Raw genomic sequence first — 25,917 nt, forward strand, 5'->3', positions numbered from 1 at the left:
AGTATAATAAAGCAAAATGCACCATTAAAATATACAATTAAAAATCTATATTATAGAAAACAGTATTCTGTGACAATTGGTATACTGTGGCCATTGTACAATGTCTTTCTGTTTTCTTCATTACATTGCTGTCATCATTATCCTAGCTCTTCAATGTTTGTTCTGACGTTACAAATGTTACAAACACATTCCGATTTTTGCAAAGAAGAAATTGAGACAATTTGTAGGATTATTCTTTGAAGCTGCTTCTATCAATCATTCAAAACAATACATTTCTTTGAGGAAATTACTTAAACTGATTTTAAGGGATTCAAATGTATGTGAAATATTATCAACAGTGTGCTTTAACAGACCTGGCAAGAGCAGAATTTAGATTTGGCTATACAGGTGCACAACCTTTTATCCGAAGATCCAAATAACGAAAACCTCCGAATAACGGACATTTTTTCGGTCCTTGAAGCAAGGTCCTTGAAAACGTTCACCGAGGGCGGCCCGCAGAGGTGACAGTGGAACCTCCGGTCGGTCCTCGAAGAAAGGGGAACTAAATCCCCATTCATAAAAGAGAAGGTGAGGGTATATTGCGCGGGAGGGTTAATAATTGACAATATGCTGCTGCCTGCCCGCTGAGTTAAAAAGTTCCCACGGTAGACTCACGATACACAGTGTATCGTGAGTCTTGCGTGGGAACTTTTTAACTCAGCGGGCAGACAGCAGCAGATTGTCGCTCCCTTCAGTTTCACCCCACCTACACCCCTTTGCTTCCCGGCCATGTGTGTGACCCCTTCCCTCCCCTCTCCAGCTCCCCGCTCATTGCACCGGCGCGGGGGCTTTGCACTGTCTTCACGTCGGCGATACCAGCAGGTCAGTGCCAGTCACCGGAGACGTCAGGACCAACGGGACACCGACCCCCAGGCCCACTGCAAACACGGAGATCCCAGAGACCCACAGCCAGCAGCAGCCCAGCCCCGTTTCAACTCCAGAGGAAAACTGCAAACTGGCCGGAGACGTCAGGACCACCAGAAGCCGTTCCCCGAGCTGCGCCCCCTCATCGGGACACCGACCCCCAGGCCCACTGCAAGCACAGAGATCCCAGAGACCCACAGCCAACAGCAGCCCAGCCCAGCCCCGCTCCAACTACAGAGGAACCTGGGTTGCGGATGACGGGGCGCAGCTCGGGGCGTCGTAGGGGCCCATCGGGGAGCGGGTTCCTGTTGGTCCTGACGTCTCCGGCCACCTGCCATCCTCCGGGAACTGTACCGCCCTTGCAGGAGAGTGGGGTTGTTTGCAGTTGCAGAGGGAGGGGGCAAGGGCGGTACAGTTCCCAGTCTCAGCTCCAGTCCAGGGGGGTGGCCGGAGATGTCAGGACCAACGGGACACCGACCCCCAGGCCCAAGCACGGAGATCCCAGAGACCCACAGCCAGCAGCAACTCCATCCCAGCCCCGCTCCAACTCCAGAGGAACACGTAGGGGCAGAAGCTGATGGTGTGCAAGGTACGTCTTGTTCTTGGGGTGGCGGATGAGGGGGCGCAGCTCGGGCTGTGGGCAAACTGCCACTTGTCGCCGTAGCGGCCCATCGGGGAGCGGGTTCCTCTGGAGTTGGAGGGGGAGGGGGGCATTGTGCTGTTTGATCGCCCCCTGCTATCCCAGGGACAGGGAGACACAGCGGCTTTTTAGACTGGTGGGCAATCACTTCCAAAGTTCTACCCACACAGTCAGTACACCTCTCCTACACTGCATTTCATACAAACATTTATTCTGCAAGAAAAAACTACATTGAAGACTCAAACTCGCGACCGAGTAACTGCCGGGACCAAGGCGCAAACTCGCGACCTTGCGGATATGAGCCGAGCACTCTACCACTGAGCCAGCCATTAAAATCTACGCTAAAAAATTTCCATTCCGAAGGCCGACAAATTCTGAATTACGAAAAGTGTCTGGTCCCAAGGCTTTCGGATAAAAGGTTGTGCACCTGTACATTATGGCAAAACAGTTTATAAGAATTAAGGTCTGGTTTATAGAACAGTAGAAGCCATGTACTTCATCAAGGCTGTGGTGAGGGACAGAGGGGGAGACAGAGAGAGACAGAGAGAGAGAGAGACAGAGAGAGGCAGAGGCAGAGGACATAGAGGCAGGGAGGCATAGAGGCAGGGAGGCATAGAGGCATAGATGCAGAGACACAGAGGCAGACACACAGAGACAGACACACAGAGACAGACAGAAAGAGAGACAGAGCGAGAGACAGAGAGAGAGACAGAGAAAGAGACAGAGAGAGAGAGAGAGCGAGAGAGCGAGAGAGAGAGAGCGAGAGACAGAGAGAGAGACAGAGCGAGAGACCGAGAGAGAGACGAGAGAGAGAGACGAGAGAGAGACGAGAGACGAGAGAGAGAGAGAGAGGAGAAAGAGAGGGTCGAGAGAGAGAGAGACAGAGGGAGGGTCGAGAGAGACAGAGGGAGGGTCGAGGGAGACGGAGAGGGAGAGAGAGGGGGAGAGGGAGACAGACAGAGAACAGAGATATATGCCAACATGATGAATGAGGTCTTAAATTTTTTAGATTGCTAATGAAGGATGTCTAATTATCCTTAAGATGCATGCTTGCACTAATTGCACCTGGTTTATTTCAAGTGGATATCTTACCTAAACAGCTAGCTAAGCAATCTGATCAATTGATTCCATGTATAAATTATCATAAAACTTGATACCACAATCAAATCAACCATTAAGCTGAGAGCAATACTTCTGTATCTGGAAGTAGGAATTAAAATGGATTAGGATAGCATTGTGCCCATTGTTCATGTAGTTATCAAAACTACAGCAGTTTCCAAGGAGTCATACGTTTCTTACACCAAGCAGAAACATCCAAATAGTTGAAGGTAGTTTAAAATCTTAAAATCTTTTAAGCTGTTGCTAGTTTAGATCACATATTACCTTGATAGTCAGATAATACATTATAAAAACACGTAGAAAGCCAAGCTGAGATAGCAAAACACAAATACAAAATCAGTATGACAAAGGATAGGAATAATTGATTCATCACGATCTTTCAAGGGAGCTGCAATAAGAAGCTACTTAATGTAGGTGAAAATATTTTTAAATTCATTTTCAGGACATGATCATTGTTGGCACACTGAGTAAGGAAGGCAGATTTCCTCCCCTTGAGGAAATTAGTGAACCAGGTGGGTCTTTTTATGACAATTCAATTGTTTTGACATTGTCATTACCAATCACTAGTACTTTTTAGATAATTCCAAGCTGTTGTATCTTGTATCAAGTTGTATCTCTGCCATATGTAAGGTGACACTAACATTGTCACTAATAAATTTAATAGGAAATTATAGAGAAGTTTCTTTATCAAACAACTGGTGGAATTTTCTACCACAAGATGTGGCAGCAATGTAATTAACGGGAAGCTAAGCAAATAAAAAACTGAAGGTAATGTTGATATTTGGTGTGGAAGGAAGCATCTATGGCATATAAACATCATCACATGCTAGACTGCATTGTTCATTTTATGTAATGATGTAATGAATTAGAGCAAATGGTAAAGTATTATTTAATAAAACAAGATTTAGAGATGCAAAAAATACTACATCACTGTGAAGTCAAGGAGATAAAGATGTACTTAAAGAACCATTGGTTGATGTTGGTAAATATATGAAGATATTTCTTAATGCTATTTACATCTACACCAGGTGCAAAAATAAATATCCTTGGCTGTTCTTTGATTAATAGTTCCTCTTTTAAATACTTCCCACTTCATTCTCTGAGGAAACAGTGCCCTCCATAATGTTCGAGACAAAGACCCATCATTTATTTATTTGCCTCTGTACTCCACAATTTTAGATTTGTAATAGAAAAAAAAAAATCACATGTGGTTAAAGTACACATTATCAGATTTTATTAAAGGCCATTTTTATACATTTTGGTTTCACCATGTAGAAATTACAGCAGTGTTTATACATAGTCCCCCATTTCAGAGCACCATAACATTTAAGACACAGCAATGTCATGTAAATGAAAGTAGTCGTGTTTAGTATTTTGTTGCATATCCTTTGCATGCAATAGCTGCTTGATTCATGGACATCACCAGTTGCTGGGTGAATTATCTGGTGATGCTCTGCCAGGCCTGTATTGCAGCCATCTTTAGCTTATGCTTATTTTGGGGGGTAGTTCCCTTCAGTTTTCTCTTCAGCATATAAAAGGCATGCTCAATTGGGTTCAGATTGGGTGATTGACTTGGCCACTCAAGAATTGGCCATTTTTTAGCTTTGAAAAACTCCTTTGTTGCTTTAGCAGTATGTTTGAGATCATTGTCTTGCTGTAGAATGAACCGCCGGCCAATGAGTTTTGAGGCATTTGTTTGAACTTGAGCAGATAGGATGTGTCTATAAACTTCAGAATTCATTATGCTGCTACCATCAGCAGTTGTATCATCAATGAAGATAAGTGAGCCAGTACCTTCAGCAGCCATACATACCCAGGCCACAACACCCCCATCACCGTGTTTCACAGATGAGATGGTATGCTTTGGATCTTGGGCAGTACCTTCTCTCGTCCATACTTTGCTCTTACCAACACTCTGATATAAGTTCATCTTCATTCCATCTGTCCACAAGACCTTTTTCCAGAACTGTGGTTGCTGTTTTAAGTACTTCTTGTTAAACCGTAACCTGACCATCGTTTTTTTTTGTGGCTAACCAGTGGTTTGCATCTTGCAGTATCTCGGTATTTCTGTTCATGAAGTATTCTGCAGACAGTGGCCATTGACAAATCCACACCTGACCCCTGAAGAGTCTTTCTGATCTGTCAGACAGGAGTTTGGGGCTTTTTCTTTATTATGGAGGGAATTCTTCTGTCATCAGCTGTGGAGGTCTTCCTTGGCCTGCCAGTCCCTTCGCGATTAGTAAGCCTACCATTGCTCTCTTTCTTCTTAATGATGTTCCAAACAGTTGATTTTGGTAAGCCTAAGGTTTGGCTGATGTCTCTAACAGTTTTATTCTTGTTTCTCAATCTCATAATGGCTTATTTAACTTTCATGGCACAACTTTGATTCTCATGTTGATTAACAGCAATAAAAGTTTCCAAAGGTGATGGAAAGACTGGAGGAAAGACTAGGTGCTGAGAGCACTCTTCTACCTGCATTAAGGAGGCAATTAAACACGCCTGAGCAATTACAAAGGCCTGTTAAGCCATGTGTCCCAAACATTATGGTGCCCTGAAATGGGGGGACTATGTATAAATATTGCTGTAATTTCTACATTGTGAAACCAAAATGTATAAAAATGGCCTTTAATAAAATCTGACTGTGCACTTTAATCACGTAGGGTTTTTTTTCTATTACAGATCTCAAAATGTGGCGTACAGGGGCAAATATATAAATGATGGGTACACAAAAATGCTGGAGAAACTCAGCGGGTGCAGCAGCATCTGTGGAGCGAAGGAGATAGGCAACGTTTCAGGCCGAAACCCTTCTTCAGACTGATGATCAGTCTGAAGAAGGGTTTCGGCCCAAAACGTTGCCTATCTCCTTCGCTCCATAGATGCTGCTGCACCCGCTGAGTTTCTCCAGCATTTTTGCGTACCTTTGATTTTCCAGCATCTGCAGTTCCTTCTTAAACACATATATAAATGATGGGTCTTTGTCCCAAACATTATGGAGGGCACTGTGTATCTCCTCTCTCTTTTCTCTTCTCCCACGCACAGATACCATGTACAGGTTAACATGTCAAATTTGGACATCTGTTCTCATCAAAAAAGAAATAGCAAAATAGTGCATATCATACAATGGTTATGAAAAAAATAAATGGCACAAAAAAAAAAATCAGCCAACGGTAACAGTGAAATATGACATCTGTATTCTACTTTCACCATAATTTAGTGTCATATGTGCTCTGTCACAAAGCAAAAGTACTTAATATAGAATTCAGTAGTTTATAAACAGGCAAATGAAAGTCTACATACCTGCAATCTTTATGTTAAGGTTGGCATCCAGGAGCAAGTTTTCAGCTTTCAGGTCTCTATGTACAATGTTTCGACAGTGACAAAAATGGACAGCTGCAACAATTTGCTTGAATTTCTTTCGGGCTTCTTTCTCTGCCATTCGTCCGTGGGCCACAAGATGATCTATAGTTTTCAAAGGGATGGAAAAAGGAAGCAAAATGAGAGGTACGTTAATTAAATAGCAACTTCAACAGGTGATACCTCACACTTTTCTGGCTCACAGCCAATACATTGTTATGATACCAAACAAAAAGTGAAATGTACTTGTTGGTAACTTTATCAAGAGCAAAATCTACATACATGGAGTTCAGCTATAAAACAATAGTTGCATTCCGAAGAAACCTTGTGTTATGAAAAGATAGAGTTATGAAGCCAATCATGTTGATTGGCGAAAAGGGATTCGGAGCCAGGAGCTTTCTTTTCCTGCCTGTCAATTTCCAAAGTAATTGGTAATTCCTTCTTGAAATAGTGTTATAGCTTATTTGGGGCTCGTAGTGCATATAATGCTCCCTCATTCACCACTCGTGTTGTAGACAATTCATATTATGGAAACACGTTACAGCAGAACTACCTGTGCTTTTTCATTGTGCTCCACTTTCACTATTGCATTACCTCCCTGAACAACTGACAAATCTTTTCATAGATATTTTATTTTGGAACCATATCCATCCAGTAACATATTTTAGAAAAGCCAACTATAACTAACATTCAAACTCAAGCCACCAAAAGCAAATACTGAAGAATGTTTTAGTAGTTAAAACCAGAATATTGAACCCTTAAGTATGTATAATTTGAAGAAGCATTCTGTCCCCTGTGACTATTACCATTACTTCCAAATCGCAACCCAACCACAATAAACACTGCAGAATCCCTGTTCTATGCAAGATCACTGGTGTATAGGTTCATTGCATTCAGGTTGCTACAGAAGGAGATGCCAAAATGTAGACAGCTACATTGAGGCTCAGGGAGAAAAGTTAAATAGTAGTTCTTTGCCGGACTGAACTTTCATACTTCCTGGTAAATTTTCAAAAGCAACATTTACAGCAACTGGGGAAACTGACCATGTACAATGAATGGTTGGCTTTCTTTTAGGATATTTTGTACATTCAACCAAAGAGAAAAATCACAGCGATGCCAAATGCACAATTTAATACTCTACAGCAGTGCTACCCAAAGTGGTGGTCCGCGGACCGGTACCGGTACGCGGACCATCAGTTGCCGGTACGCGGCGAGTTTCCAGAAAAGAAAGGATAGCACCTTCAGAGATCATACTTTTGTTTAATTAAGAGTCAAAACGTAGGAAATTTATCTGTAATAATTATAATCAAAGTTCCCAATCTATCTATCCTTTCTCTCTCTCTCTCTCTCTCTCTCTCTCTCTCTGTGTTAATTTCGTTTCATATGCAAAACCAATCATGCTATTTTTCTTTTTATTACAAAATTAATCAAACATTTTATTTTCATTTCCGTTGTGTACTCGTTATTTGTATTATACATCAAATAGTGGGTGCTACTATAGCGTGTGGGATGCAGACAAAATGGGAGGGTGTAAGGACGAGGGGAGAATCTGGAATAAGTGAACACGGCATGTTTGCTGTTTCCCCGCCAAATTTCACCCCAATCTTCTCAAGCTTCTCTTTCTTGGGGGTTTGTGTGGGGAATTCCTCAGTTATTGAAGAATTTATGCTTCAAGACGAATTCTTAGGAAACGAAGTTGCCTCCACGAACAAAAAAAAAGAGAGAATATATTATTTCATTTCTCCTAACGTTTAAAGATGTTACACCCACCCCAACAACCGTACAACGGGTCACCCGTGACCCGCAGCAAGGATTATAATATTAGAGAAGGATGGCCCACTCCAATTGGCGAACTTGCTCCCGCCGCGACGGTAGCGCCTGTAGCGGTCGACAAGTATCACTAATACAAATCTCATTAGATTTGTTAATAATAGGAAACTCCAATGCATCACTATTAATATAAAATAAACTTTAAAAAATGGTTTGATATTAACAAATCTAATGAGAGTTGCGTGTCGACCGCTAGAGGCGGTACCGTCGGCTATTATTGTGGTAATAAAATAATTAGTTTCTATTTTTAGTATTACGATATATTTTCAATTGTTCTGTCTACAATTGAACGTTACCTATTCCTTTCAATCTTTGTGTTAACATCTCTATTCATTGCGGTTTAAAATAACTACAAATTTTGCATATTCTTTAAAATTAACCTACTGTACTTCATTCATTATATATTTTTTTTAACTTATATATTATGTGGTAAAATATCTTTGTTAGAAGACTGCTGGCTTAATTTTTTTTTATATTGTAATATTGTATTATTTGTTTACAAACTTTAATATAAGATAAAAACTAATTATCAACTTTTCTTATATTCATTATATATATTGTTTCCTGTATAAATTAATATTACTACGCATATTACCGGTACGCCACATCAGATAGTTTGGGAAGCACTGCTCTACAGCACTGTTTTGACTTCAAAGTATATTCTTACCAATTTCGGACATATGGCAATATCAGAAACTTCCTTTTTCCAAATTCAGTTGAAGATTGTTGATATTATATATATATATATATATATATACCTTGTATAGGTATACACACACACACACACATATACACATAAAAAAGACAAATAAACAAACAATAATAGTGCAAAGTAAAAAATAATGGCCCCAAGCTTATAGAGTACGGAGCCTGTTTGGAGGTTGTAGGGAAGAAGCTGCTCCTGAAGCTGGGCGTTAAAGTTTTCAGGCTCCTATACCTTCTTCCCGATGGCAGAAGTGAAAAGAGCGAGTGGCCAAGGTTGTGTGGGTCTTAGCATTGAACCAACGACTCTTGTAGATCCCTTCAATGGTAGGAGGTCAGTACCCGTGATGGACTGTGTAATGTTCACTACTTTTTGCAATCTTTTTCTTTGGGCATTCGAGCGGCCGAACCGGGTTGTGATACAAAGAGTCAACATGTTCTCTACTGTACCACTGTAGAATTTGAAGAGAGTATTTATTCACCGACATACCAAATCTCCTTAATCTTCTAAGGAAGTAGAGATGTCGATAGGCATTCTTTATGATTGCTTCAATGTGCTGGGTACAACAAATCATCACAGATATGCAGGGCCAAGAATTGGAAGCTTTTGATTCTCTCCACCAAAGTCCCGTCAATGAAGACATGTTTATGGATCCTTGTCCTTCCTCTTCCAAAGTCCACAATCCGTTCCTTGGTCTTACTGACGTTGAGAGCAAGGCTGTTGTTCTGGCACCATTTGGTCAGTCGATCTATCTCCCTCCTATAATCTGACTCATCATTATCTGTAATGCGTTCAATAACGAAGGTGTCGTTGGCGAACTTGAGATGGAGTTTGAACTGTGTCCGGCTAGAGTGTGTAGAGCAGGGGCTGAGACTGCAGTCTTGAGGTGCTCCTATGCTGATGGTTATCAAGGAGGAAGTGCTGTTGCCAAATCGTACAGATTGTGATCTGATGATGAGGAAGTCCAGGATCCAGTTGCAGAGGGATGTACAGAGACCCAGTTCCGTGAGCTAGGTAACCAGCTTGGAGGGGATGATGATGTTAAAACACCGAGCTGTAGTCTACATCTTTCTAGGCTTACTCTGTGAACTGTTGCATTCCTTGAATCTCTGACACTGGTACTAAATATAAAGTGCAAGGATGCATACCTAACAACAATAAATGAACAATGACAGTATCTAACTCAGGACAATTTACAAGATGGAGAAAAACGTGAGCTAATGATCTTCTTGGTGGGGGGAAAGTCATAGGAAGAGTAGTGACACAAAATGCTGGAGTAACTCAGCGGGATAGGCAGGATCTCTGGAGAAACGGAATAGGTGTCATTTCGGGTCGAGATCCTTCTTCAGACCCGAAACGTCACCTATTCCTTTTCTCCAGAGATACTGCAGCTTTTTGTATCTGTCTTCAGTTTAAACCAGCATCTGCAGTTCCTCCCTACACATTGTAAGAAGTGTAGAAGAATATATATGCTATGGGTCTTTAATATTTTGGTTTTAACTAATAAAAACATCCTTTTTCTGTGTAAAACCGGATCCTTCCACTCAAAGGGCCTTCTTGGAAGAATCTCTTTGCACCCAACTGCTAAAATTCAATGCTGGCATTTAATGACAATCATGCCGAATACTTAATTTTCTTTCAGAATATGATGTATGGCTTTCAGAATAAGCATATGGACTACTGAACAACCATTTATACACATATCAGTGGAATGGTGATGGTGAAGAAAAAACTATAGAATACAATCATGGAGGAAATTGGGTATAAAAACAAAAGTTTGCATGATTGCACGGAAGGAAAATAAAATTTAAAAAATAAAGAAATAATAAAGGAAAAGCCTGAAGAAGTCTATATATACACCATGGAGTTATTATTTTCTATGGTTATCAACAAAACTGCCTGATAATTTAGGGAACACTTTATGAATTACACAAAATCCAAATGTCCTGTCTCGACATCAGATACAGTGCATAGTTCCCAGAAAGTGGTGTGGTGAAGAAGGCTTTTCACATGCTAGACTTTGTCAGTCAGGGAATTGGGTATAGAAGTTGCGACTTTGTTACAGTTGTACACGATGTTGATGTAACCATACATGGAGTATTGTGTTCAGTTTTAGTCACTCTGCTACTTATATCAGATGTCATTAAGCTGGAAAGAATGGAGAGACGATACATGAGGATGTCAGGACACGAAAGCCTAAGGTATAGGGGGAGGTTGGCAAGACTAGGACATCATTCCTTGGAGTGCCGAAGACTGAGGGGGTGGTCTTACAGAAGTTTATAAAATCATGAGGTGAATAGATAGGGTGAATGTACTGTTAGTTTCCAAGAACTAGAGGGCATAGGTTTAAGTTGAGAGAGAAAATATTTAATTGGAACCCGAAGAGCAATCTTTTTCACAAAGATGGTGATGGGATATGGAATAAACTGCCAGATGAATTAATAGAGACAGGTACAATCAAGGCAATTAAAAGACACTTGGATCGACAGGCACATTGATAGGAAAGAGGATATGGTCCAAACACAATAGAAAGAAAGAATATGTCAACACAAATGGCTTTATAAGGGCATGGTGCAATTAAGGATCACATAGATAGTCTTGTAGGTGATTTGCTTTGTAAAGAGCCATGACATGAGAACGCCACAGTACCTACACTGGCATTACAGTTTGAAGAAGGGTCCCAAAACATAATATCACCTATCCATATCATCCAGAGAGGCTGCCTGACCCGCTGAGTTCCTCCAGCACGTTGTGGTTGTTTTTTCTCAAACCAACATCTGCAGTTCATTGAGGCTAGCATTGCACAAAATATTAGCCAGTGGCATTTGAAAATGATTTGCATTCCATTGCAAGAATGATGGGTAATAAAGATAGTCATTATGCATGAGGAAAGTCGGTCATACCTGGCAATCCAGCTGTAAATGTACAGAATGCACACGTTGCTATTTCAGTTTAGTTGCACATATAGATTGAAAGATTATGCATATTATTTATTGAAGTTTTTAAATTGAATCAATCTATTTTTAAAATGAAAGATTCAAGCCCTTGCAAACTGCACAACAATGAAGTCTGAAGAAGGGTCTCGACCCAAAACGTCACTAATTCCTTTTCTCCTGAAATGCTGTCGGACCCGCTGAGTTACTCCAGTTCTTTGTGTCTATCTTCAGTTTAAACCAGCATCTGCAGTTCTTTCCTATAAAAAGAATTAATCTATTTGGACTTTCTACAACAAGTATGACAATCAAGATTCAAGATTCAAGAGAGTTTATTGTCATGTGTCCCAGATAGGACAATGAAATTATGTGTCCCAGATAGGACATATGAGTGATGGCAAGAGCAAAGTATGGAGGAGAGAAGGAACTGACGAAGATCCAAAGCATACCACCTCATCTGTGAAACACGATGGTGGGGGTGTTATGGCCTGGGCATGTATGGCTGCTGAAGATACTGGCTCACTTATGTTCATTGATGATACAACTGCTGATGGTAGTAGCAAGTTCAAACAAATGCCTCAAAACCGGCCGGCGGTTCATTCTACAGCAAGAGTCTGAAGAAGGGTTTTGGCCCGAAACGTTGCCTATTTCCTTTGCTCCATAGATGCTGCTGCACCCGCTGAGTTTCTCCAGCACTTTTGGTGATTCATAGAGGAAGAGGACTTGGCTTTTTGATGCCTTTCCCCACAGCGGAAATTTTTGATTCTGTTGTGGGGGGGCGTTCATGTTGAATTCTATAATGTGTTGTGTCATTTTTTCTTATTTTTAATTTTTCTATGGATGTACGGAAACCTAATCATTTCTTTTATGTAAAGCACTTTGGTTTCAACGCGAGTTGATTTAAACGTGCTATATAAATAAAATGTACTTACTTACTTTTGTCTACCAATGATCCCAAACATACTGCTAAAGCAACAAAGGTATTTTTCAAAGCTACAAAATGGTCAATTCTTGAGTGGCCAAGTCAATCACCCAATCTGAACCCAATTGAACATGCCTTTTATATGCTGAATAGAAAACTGAAGGGGACTAGCCCCCAAAACAAGCATAAGCTAAAGGTGGCAGCAATACAGGCCTGGCAGAGCATCACCAGTGAAGACACCCAGCAACTGGTGATGTCCATGAATCGCAGACTTCAAGCAATCATTGCATGCAAAGGATATGCAACAAAATACTAAACATGACTACTTTCATTTACATTACATTGCTGTGTCCCAAACATTATGGTGCCCTGAAATGAGTATAAACACTGCTGTGATTAAAATCTGACAATGTGCACTTTAACCACATGTGATTTTTTTTCTATTACAAATCTCAAATTGTGGAGTACAGAGGCAAATAAACAAATGATGGGTCTTGGTTCCAAACATTAAAGAGGGCACTGTAGGTTCTATGTGAACATCACATAAACTGTTTATCTGCTCATTATCACTATGTTAGAACAGAGAACAGTACAGCACAGAAGCAAGGCCCTTCGGTCAACAATGTTTGTGCCAAACCTGAGGCCAAACCAACTTTTATCTGCCTGCATATAATCCACATCCCTCCATATCCATGTGCCTATCCTGAAGTCTTTCAAATGTCATTGGAGCATTTGGTTTGTACACTGGCTACCAGCATCTCCATTTCAAAATCAATTAATTGATTGTGAGGTGCTTGAAGTGTTGAGAAAGGAAAATCCACTAAATAAATACGTCGTTCTTTCCTTTTCAAAAACTCCTTTCAGAAAAGCATTGCTAAATTGAGGCATTAAGTCGACATTCGCAACCATACTGTTTTATAATGTGAGCTAGTACAATCAGGAAACACATTTTCAGTCCAAGGCTGGTAGTATTTCAATATCAATGGATGCTAGGACAACTAGAGCTTTTAAGACTGAGAGAGAGAGAGATTTCTGTTAGGTACAGTTGTCAAGCAATTTGGACCAAAGCAGGAAATTGGATTTGTGGTCCAGATTTATCACAATTTTACGAATAGCAAAATAGGCCCTTGACTGGAACAATGGTTTATTCTTGTTCCTATATTTCTATGTTGATTTGATCCAAATTCAAAGCATTCCAGATGTTATGAAAAAGGATCTCATGATATCAGCCAAGTCAACAAAACAAATGTTTAACCTTTACGTGGAATGCTAAACTGGCAAAATAACTCAACAGACTTAAGCTTCACTCGTGGACTGAAAAAGTGATAGATGTTATATTTTAATAAAAGCACAAATGAATCACAACTACTGAAAAGTTGAATTGCGCTTAGGTTAACAAAATCTGAAAGCAAAGCCATCCACAATACTTGTTCCTGTGCAGCTGGAGGACTGCTCCAACAAAATTTTGTTGTCTTGTACAATGACAATAAAGATTATCTATCTATCACAAGCAAATGTACAGACAGGTTCATAAGTTTTAGGAGCAGAATTAGGCCATTCGGCCCATCGAGTCTGTTCCACCATTCAACCAAGGCTGATCCATCTTTCCCTCTCAAACCCATTCTCCTGCCTCCTCCCCATAATCATTGATACCCTTACTAATTAAGTAACTGTCAATCTCCGCTTTAAACATAACCAATGACTGCAGCCGTCTGTGACAACCCGTGAGTTACATGCTAAAATATTCTGTACTGCAAACCAGTTTTTCACCATTGAATCCCAGGTTATAAGCATTCTATTTGGATGTTTTTCTCTGATACCAAGCCATTTTATTAGCAATGACAAAATGAGCCTCCGCCGTTATGTCACAGCTGAGGTCAAAATTGCATTCGGAGGTAGACATGGCCCATGCAAAAGAAACAAAAAATCTTGTCCATTTTAATTTCAGTCCACTCAATATTACGGGCCAATAACACTAATATGGACATGCTAATCAACCAAAAGTGAAATTGCAATCTGTGGTATTGGAACATTTATTTAATTCACGGAGAACAGGTGCAAGGCCTGGAACACACTTTTGTAATCGTTTAGAGAAAATTCCATGATACTATTATTAAAAGACATTCTACGCTCACATAGCCTTGGTTAGGATTGGATAACATACTTCAACATGCAATTTTTATTAATGCAGGTCCACATTGAGGAAATTATTTGCAAAATTATCCGACTCTTTTGTATTACTACTTAAAAACGGACAAACCAAAGGCACACAACAGATTTCTTACAATTTATGTATTGTTTTCACTTCAACTAATATAATAATCTGTAGAAGGGTCTCGACCAGAAATGTCACCAATTCCTTCTCTCCATAGATGCTGCCTCGTCAGCTGAGTTTCTCCAGCATTCCCTCATTCCCTTCCTAACAGCAGTATTATTTTTCTCTTTTGTTATTAATATACCCCTGAAAATGTACACCACAGAATGTGCAGAGGAAAATGTACTATGTACAATTCACCCAATAACTGCAATGATTGCAATTAAACTTGGGAAACTGCGTCTGAAGAAGTGTCTTGACCCGAAACGTCACTCATTCCATCTCTCCAGAGATGCTGCGTGTCCCGCTGACTTAATCCAGCATTTTATGTCTATCTTCTAATCCCATCCTATATGACTTAGAAATTGAGATAGAAATTAACTTTAGCTTGCTTGTGCTAAATGGGCACGATAGTAGTGGTTGCTAAGCCTAAATTTTAATCTCATTCATTCAAATGAACCAAATATTAGGCAAATGTTATTACAATGTCCATTTAGCACCAGTAACAAAAGATACATTTCTATCCCTGATAGGAATTAATTGAGATCTTCTAAATTTAAAGTATGGTGCTCTAAATACAGAAAACCCTGTGCATTCTCCTTCATGTGACTGTGGAATTTCTGCAGTATATGCCAAAGTGCTGTATGTGTGCCGTTATAGATGGGCCTTTGTACAGCATTCAATTAAGCAGAGCTAAAGGAATGTGACACATGCTGCTCTGTAAACATGGCCATGCTAGTTTCCATCTTTCTTCTATGCCTTTATTATTTATTTTTTAACAAAACTTGAGACAAGGAATTACTTATTATAGAATATAGTTCCAGGTTAGAGCTAAATAAAAATACCGTGCCAGTAGCAAACAGGTCAAAATGTGCTTGAAGGATAGTATTTCAATATGTAAAATATGAATTTTGCTGTTTTAAACACTTGCACTCTTGGTTTCTGAATAATTAAAAAGTCAACGATTAAAAATTAAAAAAGCAAAACATATTCTCCAGAATCATTTCGCCTCAAGCAAAGCCAAATACACTTACTGGGTGGCATTAACGATCATGAAACAGTTAATTTGATACAAAACTACTGCTGGCATCATACCTATATGTGAGCATTAGAGAAAGTACAGGCAGGATTTGCGAGGGTGATACCAGAAAACCAAAGGAATACATATCATTAAAGAATAAACAGTCTGCGTCTCTTTTCTCTTGTGAAAATAAGACTAAAGTCTTTAGAATTATTAAGATTTTCACAGGGTGGATCCAGGGAGAATATTTCCATCTGTGGGAATGAACATAACTAAAGCCCATCTATAGTGGAAAGTCAATAAATGTAATGAGAAATACAAAGGCAATCTCTACTTTAAGAAAGAATGGAGAACATGATCCATAGGGTGAGATTGAAGCAAATAGGATAGATGCATTTAGGGGAAACATGGACAGACATATAAAGGAGAAGGGAATAGGTTACTTTTTGATAAACTTTGCTAAGAAAAGACAACGGGTTTAAATACATTACAAATTCTCACATGGACTGATTGCCCAAATGGCCTGTTTCTGTGAGGTTATTCCTTATTATACAATGTAAAAGCCAAAATATTCTGTCACAAGACCCAAGTTGTTTTACTTTGGCTGCTGAGGATAAACAAAGGGGTCATTATCAGGAACGAGGGAATGGTGCAGTGGGAACTGCGAAGGTTAGGCTTGCATTTAAAACAAGGATGGGCTAGTGAGATTGAACGAGAAATGGTGGATTTGTGGAGCCCAAAAGAAGAACTATTACAATGGACAAGCATGCTTAACGAGGCTCTATCTGAGGAGGTTCGCAGACAGTGGATTCAGTGGCTTAGAATTTCCTCAGGCAGAACATTTAAATTACACCAAAAAATGCATTGTGAAAGTGGTTTATGTGCGAGTAACCTTGCACTTTCCACGTTCAAAGCCCGAGGTTACATCTAAATGCATGTAAGGCACCACTGGGTGCATATCTAAGGGCCTCCATTCTTAAATGCATGAAGCACGGAGAATCTGGGAAGTAAGTTGGAGACTTTGTGAACCAAATTTTCAGATTTTTTCTAGCAAGGCATTATCATAGAAATTCAATTAGCAGCCCACATAATACACTGAATGTGATAGTATTTCTCAGTCATGAACTCAGTTAATGACAAAGAAAAGAAAAATACCGATTAAAATGGATTTCAAAATTTAGCACTTTGGATTGAAATCAATATTATTCCATTTTGGCAGGAATTGATATAATTTTATTTTAGAAATATTCCGAGCCACCAAATTGTGTACTGTTTTCAACAACTTTAATGATCTAAATATAACACCCAAGTACCACTTTATGACAACAGAGGGAAAAATAAATGGAAGGATTGGTTACTTGCCAATGAGGCACTTATTATCAACTGCATATGGTGAACTAGTTTAGTCTGGGTAAAATTCTGATTAAAAATGCTCCATCACAGATATTGGAATTTGGTGAATTATTCAATATTTTGATAGTAACAAACATTTTATTAAATAATGGTAATTCAACTCAAAAGGAACCCATTTCCAAAATAACTTTTTTTTTTTTTAAAAGATGCCAGGCTCAATTTCTGTTGCAATAATAACATCTTCATTACACAAAGCACGTTTCTTAATAGCTGGACTTTGCTGTTAAATACCTGTGAGCTATGGTGCTCCGTTATTTATGAGAAATGCCACAGCAACATCAGGAGAGGACCGGATGAGTGTTTAAAAGTTACTATGCAAATATTGTAATCACATTGTGTCATCTTTGCTGTTAATTTGCAAAACAAGGTATCTCATTGACCCCCCCCCCCCCCCCCCTTGAAATGCACTGAACTGCACAAAGCCCATGAGCCTGTGTGGTAGACACCAACTAAAGTTGCCTCAAAAAAGTTTTCATATTTCACGTGTGTAAATATCCTCTTACCATTATGACCAAGGCTGGTCGCAGGAGAATGTTGTGCCTCCATTTAGTAATTTGATTGCTCTTAAAATCTCATTGCTCCATTTGCCAGTCCCTCAGTCCTGTCATGTGCAACAATTGTTGTGATCCTTTTCAGCAATACAGACTCTGCCTAGATGTTTTTAGTATACCTGGATTGCTGAGTGACAAGAAGTGTCTGAAAGAGTGAGAACTAGGAAAGAGACAGAGGTCTGTAGTTCAGTCTCCAAGTCAGAGAAGGGTGAGGCAGAAGGGACAGTTGCAGAAGGAATTGAGCTTGGTCAAAAGGTGTATGCTTCCTCCCAGGTGACTGACATCGAAAATCTTAGTTAGACTCAGTGGGTAAGGCAGCATCTCTCAAGAAAAGGAATAGGTGACGTTTCGGGTCAAGACTCTTCTTCAGACTGAGAGTCAGAGGAGACATAAACTAGAGGTATAAAAGGTATAGGCATGGAAATCTTAGTAACATGTCTCAGTTAACAGTGCTCAGGCTCCTGCATCTTCTTCTGGATGGTAGGTGCAATAAGAGAGCACGGGCAGGATGGCATGTCTTTAATGACATTAGTTATCTACTTGAGGATGTAGAGGCATTTGTGAGCTTTCTTGTCATTGCATCAATATCAGATCTTTGGAGTTGAGTACTTTTAGGAACTTGAAGCCTTTGACTTTCTCCATCACTGTCCCTGCAATGAATACATCTTTCCCTTTCTGAAGTAAGCATTAATACCTTTGTCTTGCTAACATTGAGAGCAAGATTGTTGTTCTGGCACCAGTTAACCAGATTGTTGATTTCGCATTGGTACTCTGATTTGTTGTTACCAATTATTCATCCAATGACAATGGTATAATTGACAAAATTAAAGATGCATTGGAGCTGGTTCTGGCTACAGTTATGGGTATAGAGAGAGAGTAGACCAATGAACTGAGCACATAGCCCTGAGGTGCCCCTGCGTTAGTCAGCGAAAAGGTGTTGTTTCCAATGTGTACCCAGTTCCCTGATTCCGATGATAGCTTTAGAAGTGATGATGGTGTTGAATGCTGTACATGACCAACGGCCTGACATATATATTGCAGTTGTCCAAGTGGTCCAGTGCAGAGTGAAAGCCAGCAAATCGTCAATCTCTTGTGGCGGTAGGCAAACTAACGTAGGTCCAGATGAATACTGAGGCAAATTTTGATTTGTGTGATAACCAAACTCTTGAAGCACTTCATCACAATGGATGCGGGTACAATTGGTCAGTAGTCATTGAGGCAAAGACTCTTCTTGGGTACTGGCATAATGGATGACCTTTTACCCATGAGGTTAATAATAACAAAATTATATAATTTTCGCTTCATTGTCATCTGACGTTAATCTCAAAAGAGAAAAATAATGAATTTAAAAGGATTTTTTCAAGATAATGGTGTATTCATCAAGAGAGAAAACGACTCCTAAGGATCAAAAGATTTATACTCTGAAGAGATCACGTAGGATAGAATGCTAAAATGTTACTGAAACTCCTTTAAGCCAACCAGAACCACAGATATCACCCTTTCAGAGGGCGTAATGCCAAATGTGAGGGATAGCATGCATAGTATGTGAGATTTGGTAATATCCTATTCACAATAATAAAGACCTGCTTTGTTGCCTGCCCTAAATAGCAGGGTTTATCCATTATGCAAGCTTCCAGCTCAAAGGAAACAATTCACAGCACAAAATAATTGCCACAGAATGTATGTTCATAATTCTTGTCTATGTGAGTCTTTTTCAAAAAATACTGTAAAGGTACCACTAAAGGAATGATGGAGTATTTACCATGCATCCATGTATCTAATAACATAATTTTGTGAGAGTGGAATCATTTTCACTGTCAACAAAATAATTCTTAAATGAACAAGAAACAAGCCTTTGTTTACGGAAAGTCAAAACAGCTAAAGTGAGGATAGAAAGCTGAATGGAAAAAGTTCTGCTTGATCACTAATTCCTTTAAGTGTGAAACTATTCCTTCTGACGTGGGTTAGCAAAAGCAGGAAAGGAATATTAAGTAGAATGATGAGAAGCAAAAGAATGAGAACTTTGAACTGTAGATATTTGGTACCTCTCAGAATCACACAAAACATAATTTGTTATTCAATGTTATTGCATTAACTGCTTCTGATCAAAGATGAGATTAAATGCAAACATCTTTGAACCAGAATAGTCACACAGTAAAATCAAATGATTGTGAAAGTTAAGTAACAGCCCAGTCCATCATTAAAACCGACTGATAAGAATTAATTTATTGCGTATTAAATGTTTTTGAAATTATATTACTGTCAATACGATTTGCAAAACTCACTTTTCTAAAATAATTTCTTTCTACTTAAGTCATGAAAAAAAATTACTTTTGATAAAGTACCTTAAAAATTGGAAGACATTTTATCAAAGAAATGTTATCCGATTGTCACAGTAGTTCAAAGACAAGCGAACTCTCCACAATATTTTTTTCCCCTGATATCTGGTTTTAGGATGGATTGATATATTCCTCCTTCATGACACAATGTTTTTTCAATCTATCTAACACTATCCTAGAGTTACAGTGTTGTCTAGATTGTTTTCACAGTTCCTGGTGGGAATCATCTGTATTCAATTCCACTAATTTTCTTAAACAGTCTCAAGCATAGACACTTATTGTGTTCGAATACAAGAGCTTCATACATGCAAAAAAGTAATTAAAATCACCACTGCATCTATATCTGCGACATAGGACAGTCAAAAACTAAGAACCCAAGTACAAGTTTTCCTTTAATGTCTTTCATTTATCCATGTTTTGTATCTCTAGTCAACAATAATTATATTGGCATCTTCCCTTGGTAAGGATAACAAACTAATTAGGCGACAGTGGCATAGCGGTAGAATTGCTGCCTTGCAGCGCCAGAGACCTGGGTTTGATCCTAACTATGGGTGCTGTATGTACGGAGTTTGCACGTTCTCTCTGTGATCGCATGAGTTTTCTCTGGGTACTCCAGTAGGTTCATTCGCTTCGGGAAAATTTGTCAATTATCTCTGGTGCATAGGATAGTGCTAGTGATTGCTGGTCGGCGTGGACTCGGTGCGCCGAAAGGCCTGTTTCCGCGCTGTATCTCTAAAGTCTAATATTCCAATCTCTGATATGCAAGTTTACTTTCCACATTAACTTCGGAAAGAAAACAACTTGTAATGCAGCAATTACACCTGCTATCACAAATTTGACTACTTTTGTGCATGTCAGGTCATCAGCGTAGTTTAAGAAATATTGTTACCACAAAATAAGACATACTGGATAAAAAATGTTTAAAAAGGCTCTTCTTCGTCATATCATGCGGCACACACCTAAAAATATGTAAATGATAATTTGATTAGGCAAAGATGTACTAGCTTCAAAAGACTCTGACAAGGGACTAATCCGGTTGGGTCATAAGTAAAGAAACGCAAACTAAATATACAATAACATAGAGGAAAGTTAACTCGTCACATCAGAGCACTATCATTAAAATTAACAGTGTAATTGTGTTAGTACTCGTAGATTAACCAACTGCAAATTATTTGTTAGTATGGGTGAGTGGTAAAAGAATCAAATAGCAATTGTTGGGCTTGTGAAAGAGAATTAGTTGAAGGACTACAAGGAAATACTTAGGGAGATAAAATAAACTAATGGGATTACTCTGCAGGGTGCCAGCATAGACTCGATGGGCTTCTGTGTCATAATAAATAATTAATTAGAAACATTTGTTGATCTCATTTTATACATAACAAAGTTGAATATAATCAGCAGTTATTTAATTCAACATGTCTGATTTGATACAAATCCTTGGGAGCATAAAAACAGCTATTAAGCACAACCAGATTATAGCATCCATTACAAATCAAAGATAAATACGCTTACCAAATATCTCCCCACCACTTGCATACTCTGTCACCAAATAAATCATTCTATCCGTCTCCATAACCTGTGGCATAAGGACATAACAGAAGCCAAACTTAATACAGCAAAATTAAATAATACATTTTGTAAAAAACAAGCAGGTGGTTAAATAGATAGCAATTAAATTTAAAAGTAATCCCCTTCAATTCATATTTATAGAATAAAATGATCGTTTTCCTTTGTTGCTCACAATTAAAAAATACTCAAACCAAATAACTTAACATTCCAACACGTTAACAGGGAAAGTGAGATTTAGACTGAGCTAGCTGCAATACGAGTTGGAACCCCAGTGCATAACAGTGCCCGGAGAGGAAATTCCAGTTATACAGGCTCTGTCACTTAATACCCGAGGTTTGCATGCATGCGGTAACAGCCTCTCAAGTGTTTCACTGGTGCATTGTTTAAGGATAAAACATTAGTGACATTAAAATACTGTAAGTGAATGAACTGAATTGTTTGGTGCATTGAGTAGGGATGATGACATGTCAGATGGTATTATTCTATTATACAGTGTTTTTGGAAAAAAGTATGCTCTTGACATAATAACATAATCTTTTTGAAATAATTTGCTTTTAATCTAAATGTAAGGTTTGCACTTTAAACAATTTTTTAATATTTAATCTGACCAGAATTGGACAATGCAATGAAAACACAGCACAAGACAATGGAAAAATTGGATACATTTAACAAAATGTAGATTTCACTAGATTAATTTTATTCAACCCACACAAGAATTATAATAAAAATAACGTTTTGCTCCAAAAAATAAATAAAATATAAGCATTTTGAGGAAATTATACAGTGTGGTTCTTTTACAAGAAGTAAACAGAATATATGGAAATGACAAACCAGGCAGCATCTGCAGAGAGAAATAAAGTTAACATTTCAGGTCCTTTATCAATTTTTGATGAATGGCTACATAGCTGAAACCCTAGGAAATTGTATCTCAGAATAAGGCCATTTGGACCATTATTAACACTAGTTAATTCTACATCCCAGCTCTTGTTCCATTGCTGTGCGGTTCCTCTGGGCATTTTTTGTAAATGTTGCTGGCGTTTATGAGGTATAGCGTTAGATGGAGGTTAACCTTAACATCCATCGTTTCAGCCAGCGAGTTCCACAACCACACTCAGTTTGAGTCAAGTGAAATTTTCAGATCCCCTTTAATTCTTCCACTAATTAACACAGCTATGTTCTTCAGTAACTGACCTTTCTGATACGGGAAACGGAGTCTCTCATAATTTTAGGTACATCGAATAAATCTCTCTCATTTCCCTTTGTTATAGTGGAATGAAATCCAACACGGTCAGTTTATCCTCTTAATCTTAATCTTAACCCTAATCGTCCTGGCAACAACTTCATAAATTAGCTCTGCACCCTCCCTGACGCTATTATGCTTCCCTCAGTTTGTTGACTGGAAGTGTGTACAGTCCTTCAGCTGTCGGATAACTGGTGTTTTATACAGTTCTTGTGTGACCTCCATGTTTTTTTCGGTTAGTTTGGGTCAGATTCCCAGAGCTATTTAGACTACGCATCCTTCCTTCGAGGACAACAATCTATTCTCCCAATTTCTCAGAATCCACATCTGTTCTGATAAGACTTTCCACACCAGTGCTTCTGAGAAGTCTTCCTTTTTCCTTAACCCTGGGTTACCATCTCCCCTAGGTGACTGGGCTTTTAATCATTATCACAGCTCTAATTTCCAGTGCTTCAGCTTTCACCTCCCACTAGTGGCCATAATTCAATTAGTTTTAAAATAGTAATGCAAAAAAACCCCAAAAAACATTTCTAAATTGGGGCAAGGCTAATTTTGAAGCCATCAGACAGGAACATGCAACGATTGAATGGGAGAGGCTGTTATCTGGTAAAGAGACCTTGGGTAAGTGTGAGACTTTTAAAAGCAAGATAGGAAGAGTTCAGGGTCAGCATGTTCCTGTAGAGTGAAGGGGAAGATTATGGGACCCTGGTTAACAAGGGACATTGAAGTTCTGGTCAGGAAAATGACAGAGGAACATGGCAGGTTTAGGTAGCAGAGATCAAGCAATTCGCTTGCACAGGAAAAGGGATGTGGAGCATAGAACATAAAACAGGCCCTCCATCACAATGTCTGTGCCGAACATTACACCGTTAAACTCCAAAGATGTGCAGGTTTGAGGGTTATTTGGCATTTGTTAAAAAGTGTAAACTGTCCTTAGTGTATAGGATAGTGTTTAGGGTACGGGATGATCGCTGGTCGGCTTGGACACAGTGGGCCAACTGGCCGATTTCCACGCTGTCTAAAGTCAAGTCTAATCTCCTCTGCCTCTGCAACCCTCCATTCCCTGCATACCTATGTGCCTATCTAAAAGCTTTTTTAATGCCACTAGCGTATCTCCACTAGCATCACTGGCAGCGTATTCAAGGCGCCCGCTATTCTCTGTGTATAAAACCTACCACCATATCCTTAAATTTTGCCCCTTTCACCTTAAAGCCATGCCCTCTGGTCATCAACATTTCTACCCTGGTGAAAAGATTTTGACTGTCTACCCAATTTATGCCTCTCATCATTTTATATACTTCTATCATGTCTACCTTCAGCTTCAGACACTCCAAAGAAAACAATTCTAGTTTGTGCATCATCTCCTTCTGCTAATATTCTCTAATCCAGGCAGCATTCTGCTAAACCTCTTCTGCACTTAATAAGAAATTAGAATGGCAAAATGGGGACATGAGATATTATTGGCTGATAAGACAAAAGAAAATCTCAAACGGTTCAACAAGCATATTAAAATCAAAAGGGTAAACTGGGGAGAGAAGTAGTTCTTAAGGATTAATGTGGTAATCTATGTGTGGTGTGGGGTAAGGTCTTAAATGGGTTCTTCTCTATATTTACTGTGGAAAAGGACATGAAAGATATTGAGTTCATGAAGGAGAACAGTGATATCCTGAAACATTATGAATGAGGTGTAGAAGAGTGGTCTTGAAGTGCGTGGAAAGAGGATAAATCCCTCGAGCCTGACCAGGCGCATCCTTCCCAGTTATATTATATTCAAAGATAAAAATCAAGAGTTTTCCTTTCTCATGGATATTGTCTGACTGGGTTATTATTTCTATCATTTCTTGCTCATGGTTCAGATTTTGTAGTCTTCCAACTTTGTAAAATGACTTTTAAGGATAAGCGGTTTAGTCACAATATTAGTTACATTATTAAGTTCCAGTAAAATCAGTACAACTAATATACCCAAATATAATAGCTTATTAGAAAATAATAGCTGGAAATTAATCCTTATAGGAGTACGTATCTCACCTGATATAACCTAATAATGTGAGGGTGCCTTAACATTTTCATGATTTGAACTTCTCTGAAGATCTTCTTCAAGTTTTCCTCCTCCAGCTGTGTCTTATCTACTATCTTTATCGCAACCTGAAAAATAGAATTTCTGAAGATTAGAAAACGCAAAAGACTTTGTGCTATTATCATGGTATTTTAAATTGTATTTCCTTCAAATCTTGCAAAAGCTGCAGGTGAGTATGGCCCTTTCCCCATAAATCCTTTTATTCTCAGACAGCAGGAGCATCTGACTGCAGCTTATTACTCTGGCAATTAATCCCTGCACATGTCACTAACACTTCCACAACAAAATCCCATGGTTACTCGATAAGGTGCAGGTATAAAAGCTGACACCAAGAGATATGTCAATTCCACCCATCACAGGAGAAAAATCATGCAAATTACAAAAGGATTCAAAAAGACTATTAAAGTTGATTAGGTGTTCACCATTGTTAAAAGCATTCTTCCAAGTTATCACCATTGGTGAGCTAAAGACTATTGGGTGCAGCATCTCTTCCAGCACCAATATCCTGAAAGGTGGACATCATAATTTGTACCCATTCCTTTTCCAAAGAGGATAATTAGTACAAACCTTTCATGTCACAAAATATTATGACCTATTATTATTGATATCACACAGTTAATAGATTTCCTATACTACCATCAGAGCAAGTTAGAGAATACAATTTTACTTTGTTAATGCAAGGTAGAATTGTCAGTGGCTCTATATTGCATTGTTTAATAAAGGATAATTGCAATGTCAAAATAAGCAATTCTTATCAATTTCAACAACCACCCCTGGTGAAACTAACAGACTATTCTGAAGAGACTATTCTGAAGAGACAATGGCATCTGATTATTGTGTGAAGGCTACATGGAAACATTCTCAACTGTTTTTTTCCAATTCAGCTTTTTTCTCTGCTTGTCAATTTCCTACGTAATTCTAGTTCCCGATAGCAGTGAAATACCAATACAGATCGGTTAGTGGCCACTAACCTGCATCAGATAGGTTAG

The 25,917-nt window shown here is 39.0% G+C and overlaps 1 protein-coding gene across 3 annotated transcripts in view; it reads right to left on the reverse strand.

Annotated features, from left to right (window-relative positions):
* LOC116991230 (serine/threonine-protein kinase SIK3-like) overlaps window positions 1-25,917 on the reverse strand; it is a 191,219-nt gene that overhangs the window by 76,412 nt on the left and 88,890 nt on the right. For all 3 annotated transcript variants that reach the window (XM_033049675.1, XM_033049677.1, XM_033049676.1), the window contains exons 2-4: window positions 24,880-24,996; window positions 21,555-21,618; window positions 5,960-6,121 (exon numbers count right to left, since the gene is read on the reverse strand). In XM_033049675.1, the coding sequence (XP_032905566.1) occupies window positions 5,960-6,121; window positions 21,555-21,618; window positions 24,880-24,996 (343 nt within the window). The remainder of the gene's footprint in view (window positions 1-5,959; window positions 6,122-21,554; window positions 21,619-24,879; window positions 24,997-25,917) is intronic.

This window comes from Amblyraja radiata, chromosome 33 (genome assembly GCF_010909765.2).
Source record: "Amblyraja radiata isolate CabotCenter1 chromosome 33, sAmbRad1.1.pri, whole genome shotgun sequence".
In the NCBI taxonomy this organism is placed as follows: Eukaryota; Metazoa; Chordata; class Chondrichthyes; order Rajiformes; family Rajidae; genus Amblyraja; species Amblyraja radiata.